Raw genomic sequence first — 14,947 nt, 5'->3', positions numbered from 1 at the left:
GCTTTGCTCCAGCTGCCCAGGAAGGGAGGAAGGGAGGAAGGGAGGAAGGGAGGGTTATCGGTTTTATCCTTACTACGCCAGGGAGGGCTCTTGTGCTGGCCAGCCTCCAAGGATGGTAGGCCTCATTTTACAGATGGAGAAACTGAGACATAGTTCAGGAGGCATTATGAGCCGTTTCCTAGAAGCCAGGCCAAACTCTCCACGCAGCCACTTTCCAGCTGTGTTGTCTTAGACGGGCTACTCCACCTCTGAGCCTCAGTTTGCTCATTCTGTAAAATGGATCCGTGAGGTTTCCCAACAGGGACGGAGGAACACCACCCCCAGGTGTTGGTGGCTGTTACTGACTTCTCTGGAGTTAACACTTTAATCTTATTTCTACTTATTTTGGACATGCCCTTGGAATGGGTCCTTAGGAACAGCACTTTTTGGGTGATTTGCACCTGGTCCCTAAATGGCCTGGATTCCAGTCTTAGCACCTGGCTGCTGGTGCTGCTTGTCTGTGTACCCCCCATCTCCCCCCCCTTCTCATTCCAGGATTTGGGGATTTCCCACCGTTTTAACCTCAAGGTCACTGTGGCTTCTTCAGCCTTACCAACATTAGACTGTACAAGTTTATTTTTGCTTGGGTTTGGTTTAAAATGCCTGAGGGGTCTGGAGAGGGTGGCTTCCAGAGTGTGAGCTTTCAGGGAGTGCCTCAAAATGTCCTTTAGCGTGGGGAACTTTTTTTTTTAATTTCTTTTTGGCTGTGCTGGGTCTTTGTTGTGTTGCTGCGCGCGGGCTTTCTCTAGTTGCGGCGAGCGGGGGCTACTCTTCGTTGCGGTGCGCAGGCTTCTCATTGCAGTGGCTTCTCTTGTTGCGGAGCGTGGACTCTAGGTGCGCGGGCTTTAGTAGTTGTGGCACGCAGGCTCAGTAGTTGTGGCACACGGGCTTAGTTGCTCCTCAGCATGTGGAATCTTCCCAGACCAGGGATGGAACCCGTGTTCCCTGCATTGGCAGGCGGATTCTTAACCACTGCAAGGGTGGGGAACATATTTAATCTACCTTCTAAGATGGCTGCCAGGTGGTCTTTCTTTTTCTTTTTTTGGTGGAACTATGTCAGCAGGAATATTTCTCCAAGCATCAGGGATTCTGTGTGGCCTTGCATGGGAGGGATGGAGTGATGTACTTAGCAGCGCGGTCTTTGTGCATGTCAGACTCATCATCTCAACTCAGTTGCTGCCTTCTCTGAGAAGTCTTCCCTGACTACCTGATCTAAAGCCACAGCCCTCCCACTCTTCCCAGCGGTCCCTCTGGCCTAGTACCTTTTTTTTGGATAGGTAAGAAGTGGATTTATTTAGAGACATACACATTACATAGACAGAATGCGGTTTGTCTCAGAAAGTAAGGAACAGTCTTGGGAGAAACACTCCAGAGTGTGGGCTGGCCTAAGACTTGACTATACTGTCTTCAGGACACTCAAGACAGTGTGGGAATTATGTGTGCTCACTTCGTGTGATTTACACTAGCCTGTAGTTCCATTAGAAGAGGAATTTAGAAAGGTCACACTCATTAGAGCATCTCCAATGCCCGTCACAGCCTGGGCACTCTGGGAAGAAGCTGGTTAGACGGTTGTATGTATGTTTATTGTAAATTTTCTTAAGTGGTTAGTAGGTATAAAAACTGAGCTGCAAAGAAAGCAGAGAGCAGTGTTATAGTCCATTTTTTCACGTCCAATCCTCTAGTAAATGGAAGGGGGCACACTGCGAAGGGCTCCATCCATCGGTGGGTCTTGACCCTGACCTCGGAGGTGTTTTCCCCTCTCCCTGGAAAGCATCCTGTTTTTAGTGAACCCATTAAGTTTGTAGACAATTAATGGCTTCTTGCTTCCCCTGCCGTGGACATAGTGGATCCCACGAGAGTCCGGCTGTTTTTTTCTTGGCTCAGAACAATTCCAAGGGGTTTCAAGGAAGTTCCCGGCACGCTCGGGATTTTGTTGTCGGCGGCCACCAGGAAGCCTGCAGCGGGTCTGGAGTGGACGTGTGCAGTCGTGGCTTTGTCCTGCCGCGGGTTGGTTGGGGCCGGGCCCTGGATGTAAGCAAATAAGTCCCCGGTCCAAGTCCCTCATGGGCCCTGAGGCAGGCAGGAGAGGCCAGGGCTGGTGGTCAGGGCACTGGGGCGGCTCGCGGAGGGCAGCTGATTATCCTAGTGTCAATATTAGGATGTGACGACACAAAACACCCGCTGGGCCTTGTCAGGCACTGCTTGGTAAACCTGTTTTTCTGGAGGTGGGAGAAGACACGGGGTCACCCAGAGTCTGACAGGAGATGCAAGCTCTGGGCCGGAGCGGGCAGCCCCACGTGGCTATCTGGGGAGGGTCACTTGTGTCTGGCTTGGACCTCAGAGGAGGCTCTGAGTCCCGGCAGGGAGATGGGCCGGATTTCCCGTGTGCCAACAATGACGCACCCGGGAAATCCCAGCTCTGACACAGGGTGGGCATGCGCCTCTCCTGAGCTCCAGACTCACCAGACGAGAGCTTCCCATTAGTGAGCGCTGACCGTATACCATGCGTGCAGCCTCTGCCTCCTCTCAAAAGGTGAGGCTGTCCGGTCCAGGGTGCCCCAGCCAGGAGCCGACTGTCCTGTGAGCCCAGTTCCCTCATTCTATTGGACATTGTACTGTCTGGTTCCCACTGGGCTGTCCCCGCTCACAGGGTTCCTGCTCTGAGCCAGGGCAGATAGACAGGTAAACATTTAATGAGACCCGTCATGGGCTAAGTGCCTAATCCAGGTCTGTTTACGCAGGATGCTGGGTACGGAACAGATAATTCTGTCCTGGAACGAGGTGGGTTCTGGGCTGGGCCTGGAGGAAGAAGCAGGTCCCTGATGCCAACCTGGGGAAGGCAGAAGGAGGGTGTAAAGGTGGGGTTGAGGGTGTGAAAAGGTGGGAGTGGGGAGCTGAGATCTGTCCCAGGGAGGAAATGGGAGCCCCCAGGGCTGCTGACTGGAGCGCTCCGTGACAGGATCTCGTGAGTGGTTGAGACGCCACAGCGCTGGAGGGAGACCCAGACCTGAAGAAAGCAGGGCGTAGTCCTTCACTTAAATTCTTCTTAGGTACTTTAATTGAAGTATAGTTGATTTACAGTATTGTGTTAGTTCCAGGTGTACAGCAAAGTGATTCAGAAACAATATATATTTAAAAATTTTTTTTTCCATTATAGATTATCACAAGACACTGAATGTAGTTTCCTGTGCTATACAGTAAATCCTTGTTTATTTTATATACGATGGTGTGGGGACTTCCCTGGTGGTCCAGTGTTGAAGACTCCGCGGGGTAGCGGGTTCGATCCCTGGTCGGGGAACTAAGATATCCCGCATGCCGCCTGGCGCGGCCAAAAAAAAAAATAGTATATGATAGTGTGGATCTGTTAATCTGATACTCCTAATTTATCCCCCCCTTCCCCTTTTGTAACCATAAGTTTTCTGTGTCTGAGTCTGTTTTGTAAATAAATTCATTTGTGCTGTTTTAGATTCCACGTATAACTGATATCATGTAATATTTGTCTTTCTCTGTTTGAGTCTAGGTCCATACATATTGCATATTGCTGCAAATGGCAATACTTCATTCTTTTTTATGGCTGAGTAATATTTCATTGTGTACACACACACACACCACGTCTTAAAACCAGTCATGTGTTGATGGGCACTTGGGTTGTTTCCATGTCTTGGCAATTGTGAATAACACTGCTATGAACATTGAGGGTGCATGCATCTTTTTGAATTTGAGTTTTCACCTTTTGTAGATACATGCCTAGGATTGGGATTGCTGGATTCTATGGAAGCTCTATTTTTAGTTTTTTAAGGAAACTCCACACTGTTTTCCATAGTGACTGCATCAGTTTACATTCCCAAAAACAGTGTAGGAGGGTTCCCTTTTCTCCACACCCTCTTCGGCATTTACTGTTTGAAATACATGCTCCTTAAACTGCAGACCCAGGCGGTATCTTGGCACCTTTCCTTTCTAATGGTGATGGAGAAGCACAGGGGTGTCAACAGGACTTGGTTGACTGGGATCCCCTCCGACCTGGCCTGCCAGGGTCTCCTCACCATGTTTCCCCTGCCTTTTTTCTGTTCAATTCATTGAAGTGTGTATTCTTACAAAATACCACAAGCTGGACGGTTCATAAGCCACAGACATTTATTTCTCACAGTTCTGGATTCTGGAAGTCCAAGGTCAGGGTGCCCCAGACTTCCTGTATCCTCAGTGGAGGATGGGGAAGGGAGCTCTGCTGGGCCTCGTTTAGAAGAGACGAAACCCACTAGCAGAGCCCTCATGATCTGTTTGCCTCCCAGCGGCCCCACCTCCTTTTCCCATTACTGGGCATTAGGTTTTCAACTGAGGAATTTGGGGCGGGACAGAAACTTTCAGACCTCAGCAAACTGGTTGAAAACCATTTCAAAATTAGTTGTCAAGAGAATTATTAATCTTTTACACTTTCTCTACAGTTTGTTTGTTTTTTTAATGGATATTTGAGCAGGAAAGGACAGAAAAGAATCTGTCCCCAATGCTTGTTTTACAAGTGAAGAATTAGGGGTCCAGAGGGGCTAAGGAATTTGTCCAGAGTAGCACAGCCAAGCTGGAGCAGAACCCAGGTGTGCGCCCAGCCCAGGGCCCCTTTGCTACAGCGTTTCCATTCATAAATACTGTGTAAGCAGTGAGAAATCAACATCTGCATAAACAGCAGGTCCTGCTCTTGTCACTCACAGCTAATCGTGACTTCTTTCCACGCTACCCAGAGGCCCCAGCTCCTTCCATTTGTGCGGGGCCAACCTGCCCAGGTGGGGAGGAGAAGAGGGCGCTGGTCTTGCCTCGTTCTTCCCGCTGACATTCCGGAGCTCATCGGGCCAGGCGCTGGGGACCTGGAGCCCAGTCAGCCCTGAGCAACTCCAGCCAAACTGTGACCTTAAACTGCGGCCAAGGGTGTGTCCTGGGGTTGAGGCCAGATTTAATGTAGCTCCTCCCACGTATGTGTGTGACAAGCCCTTCCCGGTTCCAACCCTGAGTCCTGACGGAGGCTGGACTCTAGATGCAAATAAAAAGGGTGTGGGGTTACTGAGCGAGAAGCACCGGGCCCAGAGTGGGCAGCCTTTGCCTGAGGCCACCCCAGCCTCTTGCTCGGTGGCTGGCAGTGTTTGCGCCTGGTCCCAGGTGGCTCAGGCCAGCACCTGTGCTGGGGTTCAAGGTGGAAGGAGGGCTCCGGTGCTGCTGCGGCAGTAGGACTTGAGCGGGGTCCCTTCCAAGCTGCAGCTTTCTAACTCCTGCCCACCCCACAGGTGAATTTCCAACCTTTTGCTTGAAATAACCTTTCCCTCTCCTTCCTTTCCTCTCCCTCCTTTCTTTCCTCTCTCCTTGTCCCCCAGGTATTTCTCCTTCACTTAAGGGAAGTGAGCCCCACCCACATCAGACCAGCTGCTTGGGACGTCTGCAGGTTCATAAGTCTGGACCTCTCCTGCCAGGTGGGGAGGGAGCGGTGGTGCAGGGGCGGGGAGTGGGGCTGGGAGGGGTTGGATGCCTGATTCCTGAAACAGACCTTTAAGACAAACATCAGTATCTGAGACCGCAAATTAAAGCTATGAACTTGAAACAGTTGCTTTTGCTTTATTTTCTGAATCAGTGATACCAGCATATGTTCAGGAAGAGGAAAACATTTATAGTAAAAATTCAGTCTCCTTCCTACCTTTGTCCCAGAGAGGCCGCTTCCCCTCCTTACTAATCGCCTTTCTCCTTCAGGAGATGCACTCACGCAGGTGGAGGTGTTTGTCTTTTCTTCTTACCCCTGTGGCAGCACCGTTAAGTCGTGCCCCCTGCTGTGTGCATGCACCTTCAGGATCTTGGCCCAGCAAGATCCTGCCAGGTACAGGCCGGCCTCACTGGAGGACACATTTCCAGAAATTAAAGGGTTGTGTGCATTTGTGACTTTGGTAGAGACTGTCAAACTGGCCCCCAGAGAAGTAGGGGCTAGCTGTTTCCCATTCCCTTCTGGGTCTGTTGATTTCTTAACCAGCTGTGGAGCCCCTGCTAGGTGGCAGAAAATGGGCAACAGTGGTATCTTTCATTCCTCTGAACAGTCCTGGAGGCTGTGCCGCTTCTGTGCTGGAGAGCCCTCTCTGGTTCTGGTCACACAGCCGTGGCAGAGCTGGGACTGGAAGCTGGGTCTGTCTTGCTGAGGTCAGGGCTTTTCCACTTGATGCTTTGAGCATTGGGTGCTCTGTAAGCCAGGGCATTGCCCTGCTCATGGAGGGGGCGGGAAGCCCCAAAGGAAAAGACTGGGGACCAGGGCTTTCCAGCTGGATCCACCCAGCAGCCACTGGCCTGGCACCCAGGACTGCATTTACCAGATGGCTCTGATGTGGTCCCAGAGGGGTCATCACCTGTTCCTGCTTTGCTGCAAGGCCTGCAGGGACAGGGGGAAGGCTGGGCTTCGGGCAACTGAGGGTCCCCCCTCCAAAGAGGGGGCAGCTGTTCCCATCTCAGTGTGTGTGTGGAAGAGACACAGCCAGTGACACTGCAGGCTGGCTGGTCCAGAGCCTGCCCTCCCTTCCAAGCCCTGCAGGTGTCCTCATGGCTGTGGGGACAGCAGTTTGCATCTGGAGCTCTGGAGGAAGATGGGTTTCCACTGAGTGTGCAGGAGGGTATGTGTGGGCTGCAGCCTGGGTGGGTGTGCCTTCCTTTCACCAAAGAAGGGTTTTAAACTACTCATTTGCAAATATGCTGGAAAAAAATAGATGCTTGAAACCAGTCCAGGCTCCTGGATCTGCAGCTGCAGTGACCTCAGTACTTGGCTTTGTTTAGTCATTCGACAAGCATTTATCTGCTCTGTGTTGTGTGCCAGGAAGCAGAGATTAACAGTAAGGGCAGCTTCTTTTTACGTGTTTTTTTTTTTTTTTTTTTGGCCACACCATGTGGCTTGCGGTATCTTAGTTCCCCCACCAGGGATCGAACCCGGGCCCCCTGCAGTGGAAGCTCGGGAGTCCTAACCACTGGACCTCCAGGGAAGTCCCAGCTTGTTTGTCCCCCGTGAAATGGCTATTGCTAGTGTCCTCATTGAGGAGTGAGTAAGCTTGGCACAGAGGTTGACTTACCCAAGGACACCCAGCAGGGACCAACAGGGATGTCGAAAGGAGACTGAGGATGGCCAGTGGCACTGCCCAGGCAAAGACTAGAGGCTTGGCACGTCTGGGTACGTGCTCTGTAGTGTGGTGGGAACCAGGTCCAGGATTGGGGTGGCAGGGCTAAGGCGACCAGGGGGAGAAGAGGGCCCTGGTAATGGTGTAGCATGTCTCCCGAGGGGACTGGGGAGCTAAGAGGGGGTGGCAGGGTCAGATTTGAGGCTGCTGAGTGGAGATCAGATTGGAGACCCCAGCAGGAGCAGGGCCAGACAGGAGGGACCGGCCCTGGGCCTCCACTGGGGTGATGCGGTAGCTGGGAGGGACCAGAGCTGGCAGGCTGCCGTAGGGACCCTGCCCCCAGCCCTCTGGCCACACTGTTCTCTCGCTCAGATCTAGAGGCCCAAGGACAGCCTAGGCCTGACTGCTGATTCTCCTCCATTGATACCAGCCAGAACCTTTGCATTGGCTAGAAGCAAGAGGGCAGAGGACTTGGATTCAATCTCCACTTCTCTGACTTAGATACGGGATTAAGTGGGGAGCATTTTAGAGTTAATCCATGTACAGGGAGGGCTTAAATCACTGCCTGACGATAGTAGATACCCAGACATGAGCCAGAATTATAAGACAATTAGTGCTTGTTCTTGCCTGGAAGAGGAACCCTATTATCTTGGGACCATTATCCCCATTTAACAGATAAGGAAATTGAGGGTCTGGCCCAAGATCTCACTGCAGGCGAGTGGGTGGGTTAGGACGTTAACCCAAGATCCCCCCACCTGTCCTGGAGCATCCGTGCAGGGCTCAGATGATGAGCAAGGGGAGAAGAGAGTCTGGTGTCTTTGTTCTCTTCCCAGGCCAGCCCAAGAGAGGTCCGGAGGGGTCTGGGGACCCACATGAAGGTGCAGACGTGGGTCCTGCCCCCAAACAGTTCAGTCTGGTTGGGGAGGCACCACTCCGTTGCTCAGCCATCCGTGGAGCTGGTCAGACACAGCACAGGCCTCACCCCCAGCCTGGCCAAGCTGCCGGTAGCCACTGTCCCTGGTCAGGCACCTGCCTGGTAGGGCCCCTCATCCCATTTGGTACACAAGGTGCCCGGGATTCTAGGCGTCTACTGGGGACGAGGGATATTGAGGTGGGTCAAGGTGAGGTTCAGGCCATGTGCCCAGTGAAGTCCCCTTGTGACCCCTTGGGAAGGGGTGTCCACGGGACCATAAGCCATCCCTGGGAAGAGAAGAGCCCCGTGCTCAGGGGGCTGGGGAGGGGGGGAGGGGTGAGGGATCAGGGAGACTGATGCAAATGACGTCATCTCCCTGATGGGGTAGCTTTCCCTGGAAAATATCCATTTGCATAGACACCCTGGGGCCTGGGGCCTGAAGGCAGCAAGAGCTCCTGGTCCCAATTCCTGAAATGCCAGCCTAACACAAGGTCAAGTTCACAGGGCTTACAACCTGTGCAGTGTTAAAACCTGTCTCCATTTATCTGGGTCTTTTTTTTTTTTTTTGCGGTATGCGGGCCTCTCACTGTTGTGGCCTCTCCCGTTGCGGAGCACAGGCTCCGGAAGCGCAGGCTCAGCGGCCATGGCTCACGGGCCCAGACGCTCCGCGGCATGTGGGATCTTCCCAGACCGGGGCACGAACCCGTGTCCCCTGCATCGGCAGGCGGACTCTCAACCACTGCGCCACCAGGGAAGCCCTATCTGGGTCTTTTAAGTCCGTTAATGGAATTTAAAATTTTTGTCCATAAAGATTTTAAGCATCCTTTCTTAAATTCATTCCTGATCAAAACCCTTATATTTCTGTAGATGTATTTATTGTCTATAATATTTTCTAGTTGCCTTGTAGGAATGCTGTTTTTTGTATGTTGATCTAGCTTGTTAAGACTCATTTACAGTTTTCTTGAGGTAAACCTAACTTAGTTGAGCCCACCCCGCCCCAAAGTGGTGTCCATGCACCGCCCCAACCCCGCGGGGGTCCGGGGCCTGGGAGTAGGATTTGTGACCTTGGTTCAGCCTCCCCTGATCAAAAGGGGAAGGGATGAAAGTCACCCCTGGCTACAGAAGTGGCTTCAAGCCATACTGGTTTTGTCGTCTACTTTTTCCTCAAGGATGGCCGGTGGGCCTAGATTCGCCTCATGGCTTCTCACCGACCCCCAGCAGCCTCTAGGACAAATGTATGAAGACTTAGGCACCCGGAGTGGTACCTCTGCTGGGTGTGGGGTCTTAGGAAAGTCCCCGTGACCCTCCCTGCTGGTTTGGGGGAGTCGCTAGGTCAGGCCCTCTTAATACTTTGCCTGCAGGTGCCCTCAGCAGGTGGCAGCGCCCTTCCCCCAGCCCTGCCGGGGGCCACCCTCCCTCCACCCACCAGATCTGACCTGACAGCTCCTTTCAGCCCACAGGGGAAGGGGCTGTCCTGACAGGTGCGGGTGGCATATGTCAGGCCGGGGCTCTTTTGTGGCCTTTGTGGCTGTGTTTACACGTCTGATCTCTCCAGCCCCAGCTCCTGCGGACCTGCCTTTCACACTGAGCTTGCATCTGAACAGATGTAAAACTGTCTCGCTCTCAGGAAACTGAAACAGCCATCTCTCTTTGATACAGATTCTGGGCATTTATTCTCTCTGGAACAATGCTGTCCTTATGTGGTTTTCTTTCTCAAAGGCCCCAGACCCCCCAGATACCTGTCTGCGCCCTTGATGACATCATGTCCATCTCTGCATGCAGTTTGGATGCACTGTGGAGAATAACTTGTCTAGACTTGCCCCGAGACACCTGGAGGACCCAGGAACCTTAACCTGTGTGCCCACGAGCCCCTGCCCTGTCTTTCTTTGCATTTCCAGCCGTCACCCTTTAATGCTGAAAGCACGCGGTACGCGCACACGTGCTTGTTTAGCTCTGTGTCTCTGTGCCCGTGCACGTCCTGCCTGCAGTCCACTTCAGGGATGAACGCTGGTCCACTCTGGCCTGGGGAGCAGGAGACTTGGGTGTAAGCCAATTAGTTATTAATACAATTAATTTTTTTTGGCCGTGCCCCGCGGCACGTGGGATCTTAGTTCCCCGACCAGGGATCGAACCCATGCCCCCTGCAGTGGAAGCGGGGAGTCCTAACCACTGGACTGCCAGGGAATTCCCTACAATTTATTATTATAAGAATGATGGACTGAAGTACAGAGGTCATAACAGTGCCTGTTCCCCCCGTGTTCCAGGCTCTGCTCAAAGTACTTAAAGGAGATTCCTTCATTCCCCAACAGCCCAGTGTGTGGGGGGGTACCTTACAGATGAGAAAACTGTGACATCACACAGCTGCTGAGTGGAAGAGCTGGGATTTGAACTCGGGCCCTTTGGTTCTTCATTCACTATATTCCGGACTGAAGGCTGTTTGATACAGTGTGGGGTAAATTCTGGTGAACACGGTCACAGGCCTCACCGGCTATCACAAGCGATGATGTGAACATGTAAACACAGCTGCCCAGGCTGTGTCTGCTCCCTTTCAGCCCCCATGTCAGACTTCTGAGACCTCATTGACCAGAATTGGGTGACATGCCCACCACTAGCTGCAAGGCGTGCCGGGAAAGTGAGAACAGGAGTGTCAGACTGCCTTAGATGAACACAGATCAGGGCCACCCCAAAAACTAGTTCTATTAGCAAGGAGCCAGGGGAGTGGAGAGGTGAGACATCAAGCGAAGAAAGGAGGTTATAAAATACTATGTAAGGAGTGATCCCTTTTTTTTTTTTAGGTTCTCATTAGTTACCTACTTTATACACAGTAGTGTATATATGTCAATCCCAATCTCCCAATTCGTTCCCCCCCCGCTCCCTGCCCCAGGAGTGATCCCATTTTTGAAAATGTGTGTGCTGCGAATGTGTTTAGAAACTGGCAATATCCCTCTGGGAGTTGGGATTGTGGGTGACTTTTCCTCGTGTAGCTTGCATTTGCTTTTTCTGCTCGAGGGGCGTAGCAATTGGAAGCTGGCAGAACCCAACGAATTGGCTCTCCTGCTGGAGCCCAGCCTTAGGCCACTGTGACACCAGACACTTGGGTTTTTTAGTTTGACTACAGGCCTCTTGGGGGCCCGTATTAGAAACATACGTTTGTAGTCTGATTTGCTCTTTTCTTTTTTGGCCGTGCCCCACGGCTTTCCGGATCTTAGTTCCCCGACCAAGTCCTAACCACTGGACCACCAGGGAATTCCCTGATTCTCTTTTCACAAAAAAAAAAAAAAAAAAGAGAAAAAGGCAAGGGCGCTTATGAGTCTTCTCCAAATCCCTGAGGGGTGTATGACAGAACAGAGAGGCACAGTGACTTGCCCAGAGGCACACAGCAAGCATACACAGCAGGATTCACGCCGGGGAAGCTAGGGTAGAGGTAAGGTGACTAGTGAGCGACACCCCAAAGCATCCAGTCTACTTCTTTTTTCTCCAGAGAAGAAATGTATCAAGCAAGACCCCTCTCTAGGAACCTCTTTTTGTACACCTTCCTGCAAAACCATGGCCCTGGCTTCCTGGATGACCAAGGTGAGGGGCTACCCGGCATGACCAATATCTTGGAGTTCCACCCTGTCTCCCCCTACAGGTAGGTCCCAATTGCCTCTGGGCCCTGCCCATCCCCATTGCTGGTCAGTGACCGTGGCCGGGTGGTTAGCAGACCCTTCTGGGTTCTCCAGACAGGGCTGCAGAGTGGAAATTCCCTGGGCGTGGTCACGCAGGCAGGTGCCCTGGGTGAGGCAGCTGTGCTCTGACAGCAGCTCACAGAGGGGCCCCCTCAGAGCACCCAGCATATTCATAGTCCCAGGATGGCACTGGCCATCAAAATGACTCAAACTTGTGGCCTTAAGACAGGGTGCCTCCTGGCCCTCAGGACCACAGTCACCTCAAGGCCTCTTAAGAGATGGATTCAGTTTTAGAAAGTCAGAAGGAGGCCACTGCAGATGCAGACCTGACCCAGTTGTCAGGGCAGCCAGGAAGAGATTGTCCCAGCATCAGCACCAGGGTTCTGGATGCTTCCCCCTGCTTTAGGCCTCAGGAATCGCTTAGCCGTTAGGTCCTGGACTTGGGGTTTGGGACTGGTCGGGACTTCAGGGCTGGAGGGACCTGAAAATCTGCCACCTGCCCTTCCACGCTGCATCTGTAGATGGAGCCCGGGGCAGTGTTGTCCTGACTTGAACCCAACCCACTACCTGATTGCCGGCCAGCCCTCCCTAGCAAACCCCTACCCCAGACTGGGCAGATGGCCAAGGCTAGGCTGGGAGGGGCTCAGGGTCCTGGGAATTCCCAGCCAAGTCACCGGGATGGAATGTGGGCAGCCCGCTGAGAGCAGAGCTGAAGCTGGCCCAGGTGCCCGGTGGGCGTGTGCACAGCCCCGTTTCCATCAGGGACTCATTCAGTGAGAATGGGGGGCCTAGACAGGGGCCAGGTAGCCCCCCCTTTCTGAGAAGGGGTGGTACCATCAGAGGTAATCTCAGGATTGGGGTCCAGGGGACATGTGCCAGGGTCCCTCCCAGGGTTCTCTGGGGCACTCAGTCATCCTGGGAGGGGAAAGGGAAGCTGACTGCTGTCACAGGCTCTCAGTGTCTCCCTGCACTCCCACAAGGGGGGGCGGTGGGCACAGGCTTCTCCTGGGCAGCCCTCTCCCCGGGGTCTAGGACTTGCACTCCAGGGGAGGGGACCCCACGGGCTTCTTCTGAAGCAAAGTGGGAGCCAGAGGAGGGGTGTGTGAAGGTTCCCTGCCCCCGAACCTCGCGACGAACCTGTCGCGACGAACCAGCGCAACAGCTAGCTCCCTGTGGCCTCCCTGCAGTGACGGCCCCCATTACTTGGCCATGCAGCTGGCCTCCATTGCTGACGAGATGGAGCTGAGGCTGCTGCTACCCCAGTTCGTCGAGCCCATCCGGATGACCGTGTACAGGTGACGAGCCCCTGCCCGGCCCAGGACCCCCACAGACCAGGGCTGGCCCCCGGTGGCTCCGCTCCTGGGCAGCCCTGAAGCCCGCAGCTCCCCCTTCCCCCGCTGGCTGGATCCCCAGCTCCTGGAGCTGGCCTGGGCCACAGACCCCGGCGCCTTTCTGTCCTCCCCTCATCGAGCCGAGGTAGCCCCTTCCCAGCAGAGCCTTGACTTAAAATGACAGGAATTGCTGAGTGAGCCAAGACGCAGCTCTGTGCCCAGCCGTGTGGGCGGAGCCTTCTGCATGGCACGGGCTCTCGCGTGAGGACTCGGCTTCCGGGAATTGCCGGCTTCCTTGCAGGTTCTCGGAACCTCACAAAATTGCCCAGGTGGGGACGGAGAGACCCTACCGCAAAAGACCGGGATGCAAGCTGACACGGTCCCTTGGTCTCCGGGGAGGCAGCCTTCCTCTGAGGAGCCCGGGCCTCTCAGAACACGGCTCCTCCTCCCCTGGACCTGCCTCTGGGCCGGTGGGCAGCGGGGCGTTGCCCTGGGTCCGGCTCCGGGACGCAAGTCCAGACCCCTAGCAGGATGACTACGGGACCACCAACAGCCCATGGAGAGAGGCCTCTCATTGGTGGAGGCGCCCAGGGAAGGGGGATAGGGTGACAGTTGTCACCTCCAGTCAAGGCCGTCTCCGCCCCTGTTCCTGCGTAATGGCCCTGCCCCCCTTTGTCTTACAGCTTGTTTTTCCCTACAGCCACATAGGACTGAGGGACATTCTTAGAAGTTTTATGGTGGCTTTCACTAACCTCAGGGAGAACAGAAGCCTCTGGAGCTTCCTGACCCTCAGGGACAGGGTAAGCCTCGATTCCATGACCTTGACTTACATTCCTGCCAGTGGTGCAGCTGCTCCACGGGGCATACCCTCTCTGGATGCCACAGTCCGCACCACTCCCTACTACCCGGTCCTGCCTGCTTGCCCCGTTTCTACCGCTGCCTGGTCCCAAAGGCCTCTGGGTTTGAGACTCCGGCTTGTGGACCAGATGCACGAATCCTTGCCTGCTTCCACACCTGAGCCATGCTTCTCCCTCTGCCAGGAATCGCCTCCATGCGGCTGACTGGTGGCTCACAGCGGCTCCTTGTCCTGAGCAGCTTCCCTGACTGCTCCCCTTCCCTCCCCGCCAGCACAGCAGAACGGCCCCCACACCAGTTCCCGGCAGACAGGCAGCCCCTGGTGGGCTGGCCTCCGCTCCTGCCGTGTCCTCAGGGCCACTGGCCTCTCCTACCCCTCCTGTGCCCCTCGGCTTTCTGGTCACCTCGCCCCAGACCGCCCCCCCCCCCCCGCCCAGTTCTGAGCGGAGCGCTCCCCCGCCCCGCCCTCGCCTGCCTTGTCCCTGCTGGAGGTCCTCACTCGTCCCCACCTTCATCCCGCAGGTGTCCCCCAGCCCGTGGCCTGAGCTGGCGCTGTCCCTGCTGCTGGTGGTGACGCTCAGCTGGGGGCGCCGCCTCCACTGACCCGCTGCTGGCCCGCGTGGGGTGGGGCTGGCCCCCCGCCCGCTCCGCCACCACCCTGGAGGTGGCCTTGTCGGTTTGGCTGGCTTTTAACTGTTTTCTGTTGCCCCTTTTTTATATTTAAACTCCGAGTGCTGGGACACTGAGGTTCATACTAGTTTTTCCCTTGTTTTTGTAAGAGAAATGAATTTATTTTACCTCTGGGGTCATTACTGGTTAATGACCTGCTCTCCTGGCCCCAGCCTGCTCTGCGGGGGCCTGTCCTGAGGAGGAGCCTCCCTCTCTGGGGTCGGTCAAATAGTGCGCAGCGGGGGGAGTGCTGGCCACACCCCCGTATCTGTGATGCCCGTGGCAAAAAGAATCTGCTGGAATAGATTTCTGTGGGGTGAGGAGAGCTCAATAAAATGTTGGTTTCCA

At 54.3% G+C, this 14,947-nt stretch overlaps 1 protein-coding gene across 5 annotated transcripts in view; it reads left to right on the top strand.

Annotated features, from left to right (window-relative positions):
- The window catches only part of BIK (BCL2 interacting killer), a 15,898-nt gene extending 951 nt beyond the window's left edge, over positions 1-14,947 (top strand). The window contains exons 1-5 of one of the 5 annotated variants that reach the window (XM_019944455.3): positions 8,486-10,120; positions 11,558-11,707; positions 12,932-13,039; positions 13,776-13,875; positions 14,116-14,947. In XM_019944455.3, the coding sequence (XP_019800014.2) occupies positions 10,077-10,120; positions 11,558-11,707; positions 12,932-13,039; positions 13,776-13,875; positions 14,116-14,136 (423 nt within the window). In that variant the 5' untranslated portion in view covers positions 8,486-10,076 and the 3' untranslated portion in view covers positions 14,137-14,947. Of the gene's footprint in view, positions 1-20; positions 5,493-8,483; positions 10,121-11,557; positions 11,708-12,931 lie in introns of those variants that run through there. The other 4 variants (XM_033865894.2, XR_012324150.1, XM_033865892.2 and 1 more) reach the window with 4 other exon arrangements.

This window comes from Tursiops truncatus, chromosome 11, assembly GCF_011762595.2.
Source record: "Tursiops truncatus isolate mTurTru1 chromosome 11, mTurTru1.mat.Y, whole genome shotgun sequence".
Taxonomy (NCBI): domain Eukaryota; kingdom Metazoa; phylum Chordata; class Mammalia; order Artiodactyla; family Delphinidae; genus Tursiops; species Tursiops truncatus.
This window is presented reverse-complemented; position numbering and strand designations above follow the sequence as displayed.